Source organism: Platalea leucorodia, assembly GCF_965183815.1.
Source record: "Platalea leucorodia genome assembly, chromosome: 21".
Lineage (NCBI taxonomy): Eukaryota > Metazoa > Chordata > Aves > Pelecaniformes > Threskiornithidae > Platalea > Platalea leucorodia.
Window position 1 is genome coordinate 2,259,074 of NC_138843.1, and position 18,483 is coordinate 2,277,556.

The window sequence follows — 18,483 nt, forward strand, 5'->3', positions numbered from 1 at the left end:
TCTTTTCTTTTAAGAAAGAATATTTTAACTTCGTGCAATCAAAATGCTTTGTGCTCACTGGAATTCTTGCATTACAGAAAACCACAGAATTAAAATCACGTTGATTATTACTTTTGAACTAAGACCAAAAAAAACCACACTGAGCTGGTACCGCCTAATGCTCTTAACCCTCTCAGTCTAAATGTCAGAGTACTTCAGACCAAAACTCTTACTCTCAAGGGAAGCGTAAATGTGACCCGTTTGAAGTTACTGGCGTCCCTCCCACACCCACTTTGCAGAAATCACACAATACATCAGCTGTCCTGTTAAATCTGTCACTGCTTCGGGATGCTGCTGTGCAGATACACGACATACTATTCAAGAGTACACTTAAAAAGAAGGCTATTCGTTATCGGCCATTTAAAATCAATATTTTTAGTGGGATTGGGAAATGGATTACTTTTCATGTAGAACTGCAGGTGTGTGTGATCTGGTAGTATTATGCAGTGACTTTGTAATGAGTTGCAAGATACATTGCTTTCTTCGTGACACAGGATGTCTCTCTTACCTCCACTTGCGTCTCTTTAAAGTCAGAGCTGTCTTTAGTCTGGTATATTTTAGACTGCACGACAAGTGATAACAAGGCCATCAGTGGGACAGCTGGGGAACTTCTACGTAGCTGATACAAGCATTGTGCAGGCAAATCTAAACATCAAAGCGTTTCTGTGGAGAGATGTCATTAACCAATAGAGAAGTTGAGGCATACAAAGGTGAATTTATTTATGCAGGGCTATGTATACAGGTGAGGCAAAATCCCATTAAAATCTGGAAGTCTTAAACTTCTAGTCCCGTATTCATTCTGAGAATAAGGCCAGCAAGATGTCGCTGATAGTCAGACCTGTTTGTTAGTAATGGGATTTCTTTGTCTTTACCCCTGACCTGTTCGTTACCCATTGTCAGACTGGTGAATTACATTTTGTATTTATTTGAATATGTATTCGGTTATGTAAGTGAAATTAAATTCCCAGTGTTCTTACTTAAAAAAAATTATCTTCGTAATTTCAGAAAATAGTGTGAGAAAATGTCTCTTTACCCTTGGAAACAATGTTCACCTTAAATGTGTTCCTCTGTCGAATCTGGCAAGCGTAGTGTGGAAGTTTAATGGGAGCAGACTTCAGGCCGAGGACTCTAAATACCTCCTCTATGATGGAGGAATAGCAATATTTAATGTGACAGGGGATGCGGCTGGATTCTATGACTGTCTCTCGGTAGAGAAATCCAAAGGGAAGGAATTCCTTACCTCTGTGGCCCGCTATGCCCTTTATGCCCAAGAAAAGGCAGAGGAAGCAAATGTTACTGCCGCAGCAACGAAGCATAACGAAGCAGGAGCTGAGGGGTTTCGCTCTTCAGTACCCCCTTCTGTACTGAACGAGGCAGCAAACCAGAAATCTGCAGACAGCCCAAGAGAGAAGCTTGTTTTAAAACTCTTGGGGCCTGGGTTTGCTCTTCTTTTCTTTTTCTTGTTGGTTTGGAACTTCTACAAGGGTCATTTATCTCTGCCTTGGAAGAGCCGAGAAAGCAGCCCCAACCCCACTGGTACGGCTGGCTTGGGAAGTCCAGCGCCGGCTACGGAGGGATCAGGCAGCGTAAGGAAGAGCTCAGCCGCACAAGCGAACGTGTCTCGTGTTAATGAATCGATGCTTGCGAGCTTTTCGTAAGGAGCACAGCGGGAACGCGGAGCAGCGCAAGTTTCACTGTTTGGTTAAGCTGACACGATGTTTCCTGTTACGGAATGGGGAATGTAAATTTGGGTAGGAGTCAGAAACTCTGAAGTGAAGATGACAAGCTGCGTTGTGTATTACATAGATGTGTTACCAGTTACCGCTTTTAAAAGCACAATTCCCTGTGTGGGTACCTTTTTGACATGGTAGAACCGTAAGAATAAATTTCTTTCAAAAATTGACACTGATCCACTTTTTTTGTAATGTTGGGGTTGCTCACTTACAGAAATTAATACTTCAGAAGCTAATAATACTTAGCATTTAGTGCTTTCACCTTCAAACTTTCTGTTTAATCTACGAATAGCAACTAATTAAGTCTCCCCATGCCTCAAGAGGTTGCTACTATCCTCATTTTACATGGGAGGTTAAATGACTTGTCACTGACCACAGCGAGTATTGGTGTCAGGTCTGGCGCTTTGTTAGAAGTTCCTGAGTCATCTTCCTGTATTTTATCTTTCTCTCTTTTCCTCTCCTTTCCCTTTATTTAAGCTTTCAAAACACCTTCCATGCATTTATTTTTCTAATGTGTTTTTAGTGACCTTTATGATACATCTTCCTCTGTCCAAAAATGTCACGAATCAACTTACGTTCTGCATCGTTGTTCGGAATTTATTTCTCAGGTGTGGTCAAAATTCAGACGTTGTAGCTCCTTTTGTTAAAGGCCATTGAAAGTTGAGTGTTTTTTCTGAGACACTTTCTTCATTTTCAAATGAATGTTCTTTTATGGTTTCTTGTTTGGAAAATAACATGGGTTCTTGATCACAGCAATCCCTGAACAAAAAGGCTGTGCTGCCTCGCTGTCTCTTGCCAGACGCGCATGAGGTACAAGGCCGCTTCTCTTCTAGACACGGCGCGTTTTTTCCCAGTTTTCACATAATTATGGAAGGAGGAACCTGCTTGGAAGTGGATTCTCCTATGCGGAAGGCTGTACCAGCTGTAGCGAGACGCCTGCTTTCAAGTTAAACAGGAATGCTTGGAAGTGAAGACAATGTGGACAACATAGATGATACCTGGATGGGAAGAAAGGCCAGATAAGCGGCTATTCGGTGTTTTTTCTCCCTTAAAACGTAAATAGGTTAAGCTTCTTTATATTGCAGCAGAGTCAGTGCCTCTTATTTTTTTTTTTAAATGCCTTCTTTCTCCCTGGATCAAATTATTCTTCTGTTGTGCTTCATAACAACAGGTTCTTGTGTATTATGTGCAAATACCGTAGAAGGAAGGTGAGGGAAGAAGCAAATTCACGGATTCGTGTCTGTCTGTTACGCTGCTGCTTCCCGACACAGCAGCATTGGGCCTTGCCGTGGGAGGATGCAGAGGTGGGAACAGCGTCGGCCTTTCGAGCGAGGTGGAGCCGTAGGCACAAAGTGTGGACGAGAGAACTATGTAAAACGGACGTCTGAAAATCAGAAGACTGGATAGCTGCTGACAAACCGTTACGCCGAGACCTGCCTGGCTGCATTTCAGTGATGGTATCGGTGCGACGCAGAAACGAGATCTGAGGTGCATCTCTTGTCTCACAGTTTGGAAGGGAGTCTGCTTCCTCGCGGGGTTCCTTGACCTGTGCTCCTACTCCCTTTATGCAAAGGGCTGTATGGAAATTACTGCGGCAGACGGGGTGGTGGTGTGTAACTGGTAACATAGGAAGGCATCACATTGCCGTTCTTGTCTTTGGGGACACTTCTCTCTTCCCTTAGTGGAAGGAAGCGCAGATGGAATACAAAACCCCATTTCAGAAAATCCTCACAAGGCTACCAGCATTTGGCTTTAGTTCAATTCCTGCTGATCTAATTACCCTAATTTAAATGTGTAAAATAATTAGCTTCTAAGAGAAGTCGTAGATAAGTTACAGTTAACAGGTCGATATGAAAGATACCGTGCCCTACTTTCCGTAGCGTCTTCGGTGCAGTTTTAGTCCTTTTGTCATTGGCTGCCGCGCTGCACGTAGGAAGGACAGGGAATGTGGGGCAAGAGGACGGAGCCAAGGTAGTCCTTGAGCGTCTTGGCCAGCCGCCGGCGCAGAACGGCTATCCAGCGCGGCTCCGACCGGCACCCTGCGATGGCCACTGCGCTGTGCAAACCCAGCCCTTCCCTGCTGCTCCCGACATCCTTCAGCGCTCTCGGTGCCAAAAATCTTTTGTGCTGCCGTTGTTGCAAAGGGAGCGTTACCTTAGCGTGCTCAGAATAACATCTGTCTGATGTTACGCGTACAATTACCGGCCCCAAACGCAGGGGCGATAGTCGCGGGGACGCTGGAGGCGAGGAAATACAGCTGTCGCAGTAAACCTCCCCTCTAGAAAGAGGTGACAAGAAAGAGGGGAGGTGAAACGCCGAAAGTGGAGTGTGCGAAGTGGCGGTGTTGCTGGTGTTTCCGCTGCTAGTATTGAACTCTGCTACCAATATTGCCAAATTACGAATGCTACTTCCACCTTTTATTATAAAATTACCAGTACAGAGCTTACTATTTTGGTGCGAGTTCTGAAGTTATTAACCCACAGAGAAATTAATGTGCAGAACTGTCTGGGATTAACAAAATCTCTGCTGGGAAGATTTCCTATTAAAGCGTCCTGCGAAGTGCGGAGCAGGAGGGGGGCGGGGATCACCCAGCAGCGACACAACTCCGCACCGCCGAGGCTTCTCGCGGGAGGCTTCGCGGTAGAGTGGTGGCGTATTTTAAGGCAAAACTGAGGCGCTTGTGGGAACTGAGCGCGGAGCGTTGGTGTTCGGGCGGGATCTGAGCTTGCTGGTAGGGGGGTCTGGGAGGCAAGGCGGACATAGTTTCTTGCCAAAGCCAAGCTTCAGGTTCTTTACTAGGTTTGTATGAGAAGCCGTTTTCCTCTCTAAAACCCGTGTAAAACTTGTCTACAGCTTCCAAATTACTGACTTAAAGCCCAGAATAACCACAGCCTGCCCAGTACAGCTGATACTGGTCAATTCTGATTTTTTTCACAAACGCATTAGAATGGGTAGTGTTCACGAGCAGGCCCCCACTCTTGTCCTTCTTTCGCCTGGAAACACCAGGGTGGATGCGCGTTGGGCTTTGCCTGCAGACCAGAACACGAGCAGCTGCCGTTTGCAAAATCTCTCCTGCAGACCTGTTGGATATGAAAGGAGCAGGCGTGAAAAGAGCCGCTCCCGCGCTGGCCTTCTGCTGGCTTCACGAGGCCAGGCTGCCGGTGCCTCTCCATCCTCACGATTAAAAATGCGTCTTATTCCTGGCCTGACCTGTTCCGCGTCTGCTCCCAGCCCTTGGCGCTCGTTACACCTGCGCTGCCGAAACCGAAAAGCGCTCTTGTATAAAATTTCTTTTTACCAGGAAGTTTTTTTTTCATAGAATCATAGAATCGTCAAGGTTGGAAAAGACCCTTAAGATCACCGAGTCCAACCGTTAACCTATGACTGCCAAGTCCATCTATACCATGTCTTCGAGCACCGCATCTATCCGCTCTTTAAATACCTCCGGGATGGAGACTCAACCCCTTCCCTGGGCAGCCTGGGCCAATGCTTGACCTCCCTTTTGGTGAAGGAGTTTTTCCCGATACCCAACCCAACCCTGCCCTGGCGCAGCCTGAGGCCGTTCCCTCTCGTCCCATCGCTTGTTCCTGGGGAGCAGAGACCGACCCCCCCGGCTCCAGCCTCCTTTCAGGCCGTTGCAGAGAGCGATGAGGGCTCCCCTCAGCCTCCTCTTCTCCAGGCTGAGCCCCCCCAGCTGCTCCTCCTAAGACTCGTGATGGTTACGATCAAATCGCTTTGATGAACAGACGAAGCGCTTTAATTCTTTCGATACAGAACGCTTTTTATTCTCTCTCACGGCTCTCCCATGAGCCTTCTCCGGTTGTTTGGCATCCCCGGAGGTGTGTAGACCTGGGCAGAGGGTTCCCGAGGTGAGGCGAGGCGAGGCGAGGCGAGGCGATCCGCCTCGCCTCGCCTCGCCTCGCCTCACCTCGCTTTCTGTTTCCTCGCTATCTATTTTATCTATTTCTGATAGATGTCTAGACTAAGATAAAAGAAAAAAACCACCCTGATTTTTTGTTTTCCTAGGTAGCCGGCAGCCGTCGGAGCCCCAGCGCGGCCCCGGGACCCAGCCCGCCGCCCTCCCCGGGCGCAGGGCCGGCGGAGCCCGGCAGGTGGTGCCGCCGAGCCGGCCCCGGCCCCGGGAATAAAGTCGGGAGAAGAAGCGGAGAAATGTGACCGAGACGGGGCAGTTGGCAGAGGGAGGAAGCGGATAGAGAAGAGGAAAGCAACGACAACAACAAGGAAAATTAAAAAAAAAGAGAGAACAAAGAAATCGCGATCCCGAAGGTGGCCGCACTTGGGGAACAACTTGCGGGGCCGCCGGAGCAGCAGACGGCTTTGTCTGAAAGGGCTTGCAAAAGCACCACCTAATCCTGCCGCTCCCCTCCCATGCTGAAGGGAAGGAGGGATCCTGGGAGCCGGAGAGGGGGGACTGCGGCGGCCGGCGAGGGCCCCGGTTCCCCGCCGAGCGCTGCGGGCCGGAGCTGGGCGTGGGCGCCCGCAGCCCGGGGGGGTCGGGGCGGCCCTGCCCCCGCTGCCCCGCACGCCGCCGGATTACGGGGCGTTTCGAGCCAACAGCAAAACTAGCAAGATTTCAAAGTGAAATTCCGGAGGAAATTTAAAGAGCATCCGGATCCGGAGAAAGGCAGAAAGAAAGAGGAAGGGAGAAATAAATCAAAACGTGGAGAGAATCTCAGGCAGCTGAAGAAAGGACGGGAGAGAAAGAAGCTGACACCCAGGCAGAGATGGGGTGAGACTGGCAGTTTATTATTCTTGAATTGCTTTTATTATTCGTGGCCGCTGAGCTATTTTTAAGGTAATTCCGAAAGAAATGAAGGTTTTAAATTCCATTTTTTTTCCACATCGCAAGCTTTAAAGTTTAGACTTGCTTTTTATTTTATGGGTTAGAAAGCAGGTAATTGCAAGTCTCTGCAACTTCTTTAAATAAACTCGCACATAAGGGAAGCCTCTCCTGATCTACATGTTGTATGAAATCCAAACTGGGAGGCTGGGTGGGAGGACTGGAGCCGGGTTGTGTTCACAAACTTTTCCAGAAGTTAGAAATCAGGGATTTTGTTTGGCTGTTGTGACTTTGGCATTCGGTAAAAGGGATCCTGTTTGCATTTCTAAATGGATAAATAGCTGATTGAAAATCCCTGATGACTTAGCTTATGACCCCCCTCAGATTTTCCAAGAGTGAAATAATGCTGCATGGACGTGGCAGTGGATTTTGGCATGGAAATAGGAGCTTAGTCTGGTATTTAATTTATGTCCTAGTTCTAAGTCTCAGTCTTGTAACTTTAAGGACCTGACGTGTTGTTGCGAGTTTTTTCTGCAATAAACTCTTGGTGGCTGTTTGAAAGCACAGCGGATCTGTAGGAAGGCTGTCTGATCAGCTCCCTCCAAACGTGGGGGCTCGACAATGCAAGAGAAATAAATAACACTCTTAGGGGCTTGTTTTCCTTTTGCTAATCTTCCTCTTGGAGTGTCTAGATAAAATGACTGAACAGTCAAACACGGATCCGAGAGGCGGAAAAGGTAGAGGCGACGAGTCAGAAGTGACAGCAGTGTGAATGTGGCACGGATCCTTTGAAGTTGGCGGAGCGTGTGCTGATGCAGGTTAAACCAGAAAGCGTCCCTATTGCCTGTAACTTTTCCGGTGATCCACAAAGTTACTGTAAAACATCCAGAACTGCCAGGGAGGGGTTGACAAGCAGATCGTTTGGGACTAGCGCTTGATTGGAATTAATGGATGAATCCTTCTTGGACCTACGGCAGGTACACCCAGCAGCTATCTGACTTCTTTAGAGGATCTCCAGCTCCCGTGGCAAATGTTGAGATAGTGTCACCATCTCAGTCTGCTTAGACGTCACTGTGTAATTATACTGGTGTAGTGGCAAAACTATTGTTAAGCCAGAGATGACGTTTCCACCCAAAATTCCTTATTTCCACTTAACTCCTGAGATAAAAGTGTCTTTTTGCTTGTACGTTGATCACATGGGGATATTGAGTAGCTTTCGGCAGCATTTCGATTACTCTGGATACAAAAGAGATTAAAAGCACATCACCTCTTACATCACGTTCCGGCAGTTGATTTTAGTTAAAAGCAGGGATTCTGGTCTCATTCCTCCATATTAGATTTCTTTGTAACATCATGTTTTGGTTTTCATGGATAAATTCTCCGTGGACTCTTTTGTATCCACTGTACCGTACGTATTAATGCATTGGCACTTGCTCTCTGAAGAGGACAGTTGTAAATCACACTTGATCCTGAAGGAAGTGACTTTAGTTAGGTCCTAGCTGAGGCTTCGGTGGACACGTACTCGCGTTTCTCTGACTCCCTCCTGATAGTATCGTCACATGTGAGTACAGGTGATGCAACTTGCCGGCTTCTAATTTGAGCAGTATAGAGTTTACCCGCTTGTCACATATATCAAGAAAAGAAATTCACCCACTCTTATCTATTCTGTCATCCCACTGACCTCTGCTAAACGGGCAATTTGAACTGGCCTTGTCAGAGGGGCTGCTGGCTGTGCTTTTGGAGCTCTGGCAAGGGCGGGTCGAAGATAGCAGCAGATCTTAGGGACTTGTTCTAGCAAAGCTGAGCAGGCATCTGTGCCTGGAAATACTATGGGTCCTGTAGATGATAATGAAGATGCAGAGGCAGAATGTGTTGGAGGCGTGGAGCATTTTGAAATGTGCATGTGTCTCCGCTTCTCTGGTTCTCATTATTACTGGACATATTTTCTGGAATGCATAAAGAATTACTTAGCTGCAGTCTGGCTCTGCTGGGTTTTTTAACTTTAATTGCTGTACAGACTTCCAGCAACGGGTCTGTGTGTCTCAAAAGAAATTGCTGCTGAAGCTTAGGAGCAGAACTAACAGTTGTCCCAGGAAGGCGAATGCACAGATTGTGTTGTAGACGCCCAGCAGCATAGTGTTCGGCAGCCAAGATACTCTGTAGATGGAGACTGGTTTCCAAAAGAAAAAAAAATAATCTCTCTCAGCTGTGTTGTGTCTTTAAATGCCCTTGATCCCCTGTCTCTGTGCCTGACCTTGGACGCTTGTTGCTGTTCCCCACGCCGATCCAACAGGAGCATGTTCAGCCAGGATTCCTTTGCTGCCCTTTATCTGCAGAGAGGCCGTGAGGCAGCTGCTTTTCATTCCTGGGCTAAGCCCTGCTGGGTAATCTCTTGGGAGCTGGAGGAGGCAGAAGGGAAAGCAGCCCCGAGCCAGCTCCCGTGGCTGGAGCTGCGCTACTCCACCTTCCCTTTGTGGCTGTGGCCTCCTTCAGTCCCATCTGGACGCTAGCAGCATCTATGCTTTTTCCCCAAGGTGACATTATGCAGCACAGAATGAAAGCGAAGCTGCGGCTAAGAGGGCTTGAAAACCTGCCTGGTGTTTAGAACAGAGGGCTGGGAATCAGCCCTCCCAAACTTCGTTCCCAAAGCAGTTTTGCAGTTCAGTGTCTAACAATCAGCATCCTGGGGGCTTGTGCCCAAATCCTGGGGAGGCAACGTCAAAGCACCCTCTCTGCGCCCGTTCACAGTGAAGCAGCAGTTTCCACGGGCTCTGGAGGGAGTTACACCCAGTCCCTGGCGCGGAGGAAGGGTTAGGCTTTGGGGAGAGACGCAAAGGGAGAGAGATGAGGTTTGACGCTCATTAACCCACACTTCTTCCCCAATCAGCACTGACATACAGTCAGCAGCTATTCAAGCTGCTGAGGGAGGATAAAAGGAAACAAAGACAGCGGTGGAGGAGGAGATGGGTTCTCATGCCCTCTCTGCGCTCTAGTTCTGCCTTTTGAAATACTGGGCTCTGTCTGTCTGAAACACAGCTCCCCCCGCTCCGCCCTGGCCAGCCCCCTCCCTCAAATTATCCCCGACGGCGCTGCTTTGTAGGGTTTCGAGCGCTCTGGCTGGGGATCCAACAGAAGGGAGAGCCCTGGCCCTGATGCGGCCAGCGCGGCCTCCCCGCTGACTCAGCATGGCGGTGGGCTGAGCGCCAGAGCTGAGCCACATCTCTCTCGTGCTCACATGCTCTCACGTACCCCTTTCTGCCTCGCACCAGCTGCCCTGTGCGAACCCATCCAGGAAACCAGACCTTGCGGAGAGAAAGGACTTTTGGGAAGATTGCAGCGAGAATTGCCAAGTTCCCACCGCAGCAGCTGGGAAACCCTTCCCTCCTGCTGTGGCTGGCAACGGGCCTTTCAGCAGAAGGCGACCTCTTTTTGGGGGGCTTGCTCATTGTGGCTGTGCATTGAGCCCGGCCACAGGGCGCAGTGCAAAAATACATCCCTCGGTCTCTGCAGCCTGAAGGTATCCCGCTGCTGTCAGCGGGAACATCGCATCCCCAAAGCCCTTCCCTGCCCTCGTGGCTGAGTGCTGTCGTGCCCGTGAGCCACAGAAACAAATGATTCTGCTGATCTGGTACTTTGTGATTTCTTGCAAGGCATTTTTTGGTTTGGTTTTTTAGATGAAGGGGGACCACAGACTGGCTGGATGCAAAGTATTTGAAGTGATTATCCTCTCCGCATCCAAGTGCGGAGAGGCTCCTTTCTCTGACAAGCGAGTGAACATCCCTGCTGCCAAGAGAAGCTGCGGTGAGCGAGAGGAGCTGCAGGCTGGGGAACAACACACGGGCTTCCTAGAGATGCCCTGGGCTGAGCCCCCTCCAGGAGCACCAAGGCAAAGGCAGTTAATGAGGACCGAGCTCAGCCTCCCCAGCGCATTCCAGCTGCTGCCTTACGTGGCTAAAAGACTTTATTCCTAAACCTCAGCCCTGTTCACGATTTGTGTTCCTGTAGTGCTTTGAACTCGGACTCACCCACCAAATCTCTGCCTTAAAACTCTATACTTGTGTCAGGGTTTGAATCCTGCTCTTCGGTCACACACCTCGCTTTGGAACTGAAAACAGGACAGAAACATTAGTATAAATTTGGGGAACGGTGGCTCTAAAAGCTTCCCTCTCCACAGCAAACACAAGGTTTCTTCTCTCTGGTCATGCAACGAAGGGTGGGGGCAGGTGAGCAGGATGCGATAAGTAATTCGGTTAACTAAATGGGCATGTCACAGGCAGGCAGACAGGATTGTGAGGCGAGAATTACTGAGAACAAAAAAAATAAAGAGGATCTCGGCGGGGAAAACCTTCCAGATTGCACAGAAAATCGGAGAAGAACAAGAACAAAGCATAAGTCAAATGCAGCTGTGCAGTCAGAAAGAGACCCCTCCCCGCACCCGGTGTAGGAGCTATTGAGCACAGGCATCGCTGGCTGCAATAAAAGACCTAAAGCAAACAATAAAAACCTGATTTCTTCCTCTCCCTCTCTCCCTTCCGAAGAGGTCTGGCAGGGGGGCTGCGTTTTAGCAGTTGCCCTTAGGTTTAGGAACCTGCTGAAGAGAGGGCGAGCCTCTAACTGTCCAACAGGATTTTTCCCAAAGAGCTGCTATTTGCGTTGGAAATACCCTGAGACAGCAAAAGCGATAAAATACGGTTTCTCTGAGGAGGCTGTGCGGGGGAAGGACCCCAACAGGCAGCTGAAGGTGGGGTGGGGCAGAGCGTGCAGCGAAACACTGGAGCTGCCACAGCGCTATTGAAATTCAGACATCAAGAGAAACGTTTTGCTGAACAGCTCTTTCAAAGGTTGTCTGTCCTTTCCTTTAACCTCGGCTGTTCCTTAAAATGGGAGATGTTTCTTTAGGGGATTGACGCCATTACCTTGTGGCGGGAGACTGGAGGATGTGGTGGGGAGCATGCCCCGTTCCCAGCTCTGTCGGTGACTCCTGTGGCTTAAACCAAAAATCTCTCCACCTTTGTACTTCTGCTCTGCTATTGGACTCGTCCGCAGGTTTGAGAGCATTTTTCCGGTGAGGATTAGAGAGGGGACTCTGTGAAATCCCCCCATTAAGGACATACCTAGCAGAGGGATTAAAGGTGGCTTGCTCAAAGCGTGGGTGGATGTGCGTGGTGAATCCTCTGTGCAAGGTGGGCTCTGAGGCAGGGCAGGCGAGCTGAGCTCCCAGCAGCCTGCTGTCAGCAGCTCTGCTTCAGCTCGGACGTTGTTTTACTGCGGCGTGGTGGGCCCGCGTTATTGCGATGCCTGTGCGTACACCGATCCGTACGATCCCACGCGTTGCAGGTGCATCATGGGGCGATCCTGGCACCAGCCCCTGGTGCTGTCTCCTAACAGGAGATGCCGCAGTCCCTCTTTGGAGAGGCCTCTCGGGGAGGTGGCTCATCTCCCTGTCCGTGGCGTTCTCTCTGTAGCAGCACTGGGTTATTTTAGAAGATCCCACTTAGGAAGAGGCCCGCGTGCCTGTAACGAGGAGGGCAGAGCCCACATCCAGGCAGGACACTCAAGGACAGTCCATCCATCCAGTGACATATGTGTTCAGATCACACAGAACGGAGGGGGCAGCGCTGGTTTTAGTCTTCTCCAGACTTTGGCACCTTTTATTCCCCTGCTAGGTAAAATGTGGCACTGGTGCAAGGGACTGAATTGATGCCATCTGTACCTCCTTGGCACAGGGCAGTGCTTGCAGGGCGTGCTTCTCCTCCAGGGTCTTGGCAGTGCGTCGGTGTGCCCTAACCTGACGAGGTCCCTCATCCAGCCTTAGCAAACGCGGTCCCTCATCCAGCCGTAGCAAACTCAGTCCCTCATCCAGCCGTAGCAAACTGAATCCCTTTGGCCTGCTCAGTCCATTGCTGCTCTGCTGAGACCATAAATTAAGAGGACAAATAATGATTTGCTCTCCTGGCAATGGTGAAATAAGCAGCTACTCATTAAGAAATCAATTTGGGTGCTGCAGAGAGGGGAATAATACGAGAACCGAGGTGGAAATGAGACCAGCGTGCAGTTTTGCATGTTGTCTTAATGACCACTGAGTCAGAGACTCCAGTCAGAGAGCAAATCGGAAACGATTGATCCATACCCTATATTCACGTGTCCTCCCCAAACACCCCGTGACCTTCTTCCAGCTTCTCTGCAAGGAGAAGCCACAAGAGGAGTCATTTGGGTCTTTACTCAGGCAGCATCCCGGAGCCAGACGCTTTGCTGATGTGCAGAGCACATTAGGAATAGCTAGATTAGTTAGATCATCTCTTCTTTTCATTTTTAGCTGCTTGGTTTTGCCTGGTGGCTGGAAGCCTGCTGCTGGAGCGTTAGGGAACATTCATGGGGGACAAGTCGTTTTTAAGCTATCAGCGGGAGGTGGGATATTGAATTTTGCCCTTCCCCCCTGGGCTGGGAACAGATCCGGGCAGCGATGAGACCTGGCTCCTGTCCAGTTGCCATCAGGCACTGCTGATCATGTCTGTGCCTCAGCCAGATCTTTGTCCTTTCAGTCATTTGCTTTGGTTTTTCTTAATTATCTGCGAAGGACAGCCCTGGGGGGATGTAAGTGGTTTTATTTACACATGCCCTTTTCACTGCTATGTCTGTATTGTTGTGGGGACTCCCAGCTGGGAGCAGGAAAAGAAGTGTCAGCATTTAGGGATCTGTGGTGTATCCAGCATATACACTTAAAACACAGGGGAAAAGAAGGCTGTAGCGGGAGAGGGAACATGGCAGTTTGAATCCTAGGCGCTTTCAGGACTATTTTTAAATGCTTTGTAGTGGTTTTGGAAAGAAGAGGTCAGCAGCTTGGCCAGAAGCAAGCTGAATGCAGACGGGTGCTCCTCGGGCGTTACTCCGCTCATGCGTCCCAGACCTGGCTTCCAGCACCCGTGCTTCTCCTGCTCTGAACTCCCCTCAGCTGGGCTGAGCTGCGTCAAACCCTGCCGTGCTTCTTTCCCGCTAAAGGAATCGTAGAAGGGGTGAGGTAGAGGCCTTTTCCATTTAATAAGCCGTTCGTGACTTCTTGGAGATGTGCCCCAGATGTGCAGACTTTCTTGCTTCTCTCGGTTTGCATTGCTGCCTGCTCTTTCTGTCTGTTTTTTGTTGTGCTCCACCACTCAGATTCTAGAAGAGCTTTTGTTTTGTAGTGTTTGCTTTAAGCTTGTCAGACAAGTGAGTACTGAAAGGCAGGTTTCCAGGCCAGCCAGTAACCTCGACAATGAAATTCTTGTACCAGCTGGGTACAATTTGTATCATTTGATGGATTTAAAACAAACAAAGACTTTTTTCCCTGCACAAGCACTGCAAAAGGAGCATGAACATCTCTGTGCCGTTCCCAGGCAGAGCACAAAGCTCTCCTTGAGCATTACCTCCAGAGCTTAAGCAACTGCTTCCTAGAAAGCACGGTCCCCATGCCAGGCTGGCACTATGCTCAGGTGGTTGTGAGAAGGCACTAACATGCTGGCCTCATAAAGCAATCTCCAGTCGCCGTTATTCGGGACACGCAAGTTGGCAGCAACTGTTCCCATTTGCAGTGAGGAAAGGGGAGACGTGAAAGATAATTTCAGGAGATTCTGAGTAGTTTGCTTCCCTTGGAGGGAGACGGAGGCAGGAGTTCCCTCCCTGGCACCAGGCAGGCAGGTGAAGTTGCTGACAAGCCCCGCCGCTGTCGGAGCCAGGTTGCTATCTGTTGGAAGCAGAGCACATCTGGTGTAACTGGCAGCAGGCCTGTTCGGAGAGTCTGCGAGACTTTCCCATTTGTAACTGGAAGGGATAGACCTCTCACAGACAGCACGAAGTTTTGTTGCTCCAGGGAAGACCATAAGGCATGAACAAATGTATGAGAAGTGTCGAGACAGCAGTGATTATGTGAAGGCACAAAAAGTAGAGCACCCTTCCCCGTCAACACCATCAGCGGTGCATGTTTTAGTGTACCTGAGACCAGGAAAAGAGCGTGCGTGCCCGGGGGCTGTGTGTTGGGCGAGGGAGCAGCCAAGTCAGCCTCATTCGAGTGGAAAAAGCATAAGCTAACCCCTGCAAAGATGGGCTTTCTTCTGTCTGACAGGCCTTCCAGTGGCATTTTATTTTCTACTCCTGGTGCTCAGAAGGAAAGTAATGCTGGCTTTTGTGGTTAGTGACACTGTAATTACAGGACAGTTGACATCTGAGTGGCCTCCTGAGCCTCTTCTGTCTTGGAGTGATTAGTAGGAAGGCAGTGGGGTTTTCCAAGTATTAAGACACTCTGAGTCGACCTGCTTGAAGGCAGACTTAGCAGAGAGGCTGGGAGATCTGGGCTCTCTACCCCTTCTGCAGGCACCCTTCATCATGCAAATTCGCTTTCTCACCCTTTTGCTCCCTTGTTGAGCTGTGCAGTCTCAGTTGGTATGGGGCGAGCAGGGTGGGGACCATTCACTGCAGGGACTAATTTACAAAGCAAATGAATAGCACGGCTGTCTCTCATGGCATGGGGAGGCAGCACAGGGCAGCCGCAGGGGCTCCGCGCCGCTGGGCTCTGGGATCGTGCCTGGCTCTGTGGAGCACAGGGCAGGGAGTCCACATGGTGGGTGAATTCCCCGGTGCCGCTGCAGGCAGAGAAGGGTTATCTCCGGGAATGTCGGAGAGCTCCGTCGGGGTGCGTGGCAGGGGGCCGTTTGAAACATCACTTGGTCCGAAACCTGCTGCAGTCAGCAGGATGGTTTCCGTTGACTCTGGGTGCAGAGCTCGCTGATGAATAGCGAGCACAGGAATAGCTGCCGTGCGTGTGAGGGGTGATCTCTGAGGAGGGTTTTCCGTCGTGCAGCCAGCATCACGTGTGTGTGACTGGAAACACTAGAGCCTTCCAGGCTCCTCTGTGGCCCTCTCCCAACAGCCAGCGCCTGCTGCCAAAGGGATTTACTCCAGTTACACAGCTCACCCAATTATCTCCCATGACAGGGAAGAAAACTTGTTCGGTGATGAGAAATCATTACACATTACAAGCTTTGTGAGTTTGGGACAAACGAAGCCCCTAAACGCTGCCCGGTTGAACGCTCTGTCTGTGCTCTGTGTGATAAATAACAGCTGACTTTTCCATCGCTAGGAAATGAATCACTGTGGAGGCAAAACCAAAAAGGAGCCTCAATCCAGCTAGGAGACCTGAGAAGGAAGCTGTTGGAGGAGAGACGCATACTAACTCCACTGGCCTGTAGTCTGTCTTACCCTTACTAACAAATGTCAACAACTAGGTAATGTCCTTCCTCTCTTCTTTCTGACACTAGCCCAGGACTTGGGGGTTAAGGTGCAGAAACACGAGTTTTTCCCTACTCTGTAGATACTGTGTTTCAAAGGATAAGTCCTGATCCATGCAAAATTTAGTACCTGTTAGTGGAGCCTGGAAAATTTGAATCTCATTCCAAAACCAGGCTGTGAATGAATAAAACTAGCCAGCGAGGATGCTGAGAAGGGGCTGGTTTGGACCCTCGTGCAGTCTGCCTCTGAACAAGAGATCTGAGTCAGGGCTGTAACCTGGGAACAGGCTTGTAACTGGGAGGGAGCAGGGAGCATTTTATTTCCTTCCTAAGTTTTGGTGATGGGTTCAGAAAGCACCAGGTACAGTTGTCTTTGGATTGATGGGAAGGTCTGCTCACTGCAGCTGTGAGGACTTGGAATGGGGAGGAAACAGAAATGTCTGGATTTTGGGAGCTCGCGTGTAGCAGGATTGTGACTTTGCCTTGTTTGCAGCTGTCATGGGGGTGTGGGATGTTTTCAACCACATCACATTTCACTCGGTTTCAGTAAGGAGTGTGGAAACGGCCGGTGCCTTGGGTTTTAATCAAAGTCAAACCAAGACCCCAAGGCCTGATGCACCTGGGCTGTTGTGTCATGCAAACATTCCTTCCTGCCTCCTGAAACGCTCAAGTTACATCCTGACGTCTGAGATTCAACTCCTTATTTCAGCTCAGATACTCCTGGTTACAAAATCCAGGCAGTGCTCGATTCAGTGCTTTCTTGCAGCAGCTGCACATTGTGTGGTGAAGTGTTTCCTTTAATTCATTGTTAAGTGACTTGCTTTTAATCCTGCGATGTGACCTCTCGCTGCAGGATGCGCTTCCCAAGTGTGAGTCAAGGGAGGAAGAGCTGTGCTGAGGGGAAGGCGCTTTTTATGCTCACATCCCAAACACATCCTCCATCCATCCATTTCCCTAGAGCTCGGAGATATCCTATGAAGTACAAATAATACAGCAATCAGAGAAATCATATACCTGGTGAAGTTGCCGTGAACTGACCACTGAGGTGCCAAGGGATGGTGAAAGAAAGCTTCAAGTCAGGCTAAAAATAATATAACCCCTAATCATTAGCATAACTCTGCCACGCTGGCTGTGTTGTGTAGGGCCATCTGGTGTGCCCCAAACATGAGATTGTGATGTCCTGTTTGCACTTCTGCTTGCAAGTTTCGTGCCCGTCCTTGGGTGAGTGTGCGTATAAGACCTCCTAACCCGAGGGCATGGTCTGTTATTGCTGCTGTGACCGGGCTGTGGTCTTTGGAAATGTCTGAAGACTGCAGAGGAGGACAGAGAAGCTCTAGAGGAAGGAAGAGACCTGTACCTGTAGTTAAACACCCTTGGTAGCTTTGGTATTGTGCCAAGGGTATTTTCATAGACCAAGGTCGCTAGTGTGCAGTGAAAGCTGCTGTCGTCACGCTGCCTGGATGGTGGGCAAGTAGGAGGCATAAACAGCCCTGGGCTTTTGCGTTGCAGGGGCATCAGCCAGGGGTCCCCCAGCTTCTAAAATGGGCTTTAGAAGAGTGCCAAGGATGTGGAGGGCTCCTGTGGAGAGCACAGAGAAGCCCAGAGGTCTTGGAAAAGCAACTCACAGCAATGATGGCGAACTTGGGTCGTGACTCCCCTAATAAGAAGGGACAGGAGATGATACCAGCCCAGACGGTGGGGAGCTGCTGCTCCCTGCGCAGAGGCTCAGTGAAGGGCTGCTGGTTGAGAGGTGCTGCGTCCTTGAGGGCTGCAGTGCTTAGCACCTAGCGTCTCAGATCCCTGGAGAGGAGGCGAATAGCAGAAGTGCTGCTGGCGACGCATAATGCAACACCAGTGCCAGGAAGCCGATGCGCTTCCCCCGTTACTCAGCTTCCCCTCTGCCCTGACAGCCCTGTTCATTTCTCTTGCAGGGAGCAGCCAATCTTCAGCACCAGGGCCCATGTTTTCCAGATCGACCCTGCCACCAAACGGAACTGGATCCCCGCCAGCAAACACGCTTTGACTGTCTCCTATTTCTACGATGCCACACGCAACGTGTACCGGATCATCAGCGTGGGGGGCACCAAGGTAGGGGGCATTTGCTGACAGCATCACACAGCTTTGACAGGAGGTTTTTCTCCAGCCAAAGTCTGTTCTGGTGTTGGTGTTTTTGGTGTCAAGTTGGTCGGTTCTCAGCATGGGCACTCTAGCATCTTCACTGCAGGGAATGGAAGGTAAAACGCTGCCTCCATGCTCAAGTGTATTTAGTGTTAGACACTAGAATCTGTGCTGATGAAAAATGTGCCCTAGGGTCTGATGTCCTCCCTCCCTGCCCCACTCTCTCACCCCCCACGCGTGCAAAACACAAGCTTTTTCTGAGAGCCTTTATCCTGCGCTGAAACCAACCCCTGTAGATAGAATGGCACGACAGACAGGCTGAGGGAGTCTCGGAGGTAGTCTGCTCAGTCACTTCCACAAAATGCGATTAACTCTCCCTAAACTGTTCTTGATAGGCATTTTCCTGAGTAGTTCTTGAAGACCTCCAATGGCAGAGATTCGGCAGTCTTCCCAGGCAACTTATATTGTTGCCGCCCTAGCCAGCAGACTGTGTTTCGTAACAGCTAGTCCTGACTGCTGTTTAAGCCTTTTT

At 49.9% G+C, this 18,483-nt stretch overlaps 1 protein-coding gene across 5 annotated transcripts in view; it reads left to right on the plus strand.

The window, feature by feature from the left end:
- Nucleotides 1-5,943: 5,943 nt before the first annotated feature.
- Nucleotides 5,944-18,483, plus strand: part of HOMER3 (homer scaffold protein 3) — a 28,623-nt gene continuing 16,083 nt past the window's right edge. For all 5 annotated transcript variants that reach the window (XR_014230266.1, XR_014230267.1, XR_014230268.1 and 2 more), the window contains exons 1-2: nucleotides 5,944-6,522; nucleotides 17,765-17,921. Coding sequence is in view for 1 of the 5 variants with exons in the window: in XM_082330969.1 (XP_082187095.1) it covers nucleotides 6,518-6,522; nucleotides 17,765-17,921 (162 nt within the window). In the remaining 4 variants the exon portion in view is untranslated. The remainder of the gene's footprint in view (nucleotides 6,523-17,764; nucleotides 17,922-18,483) is intronic.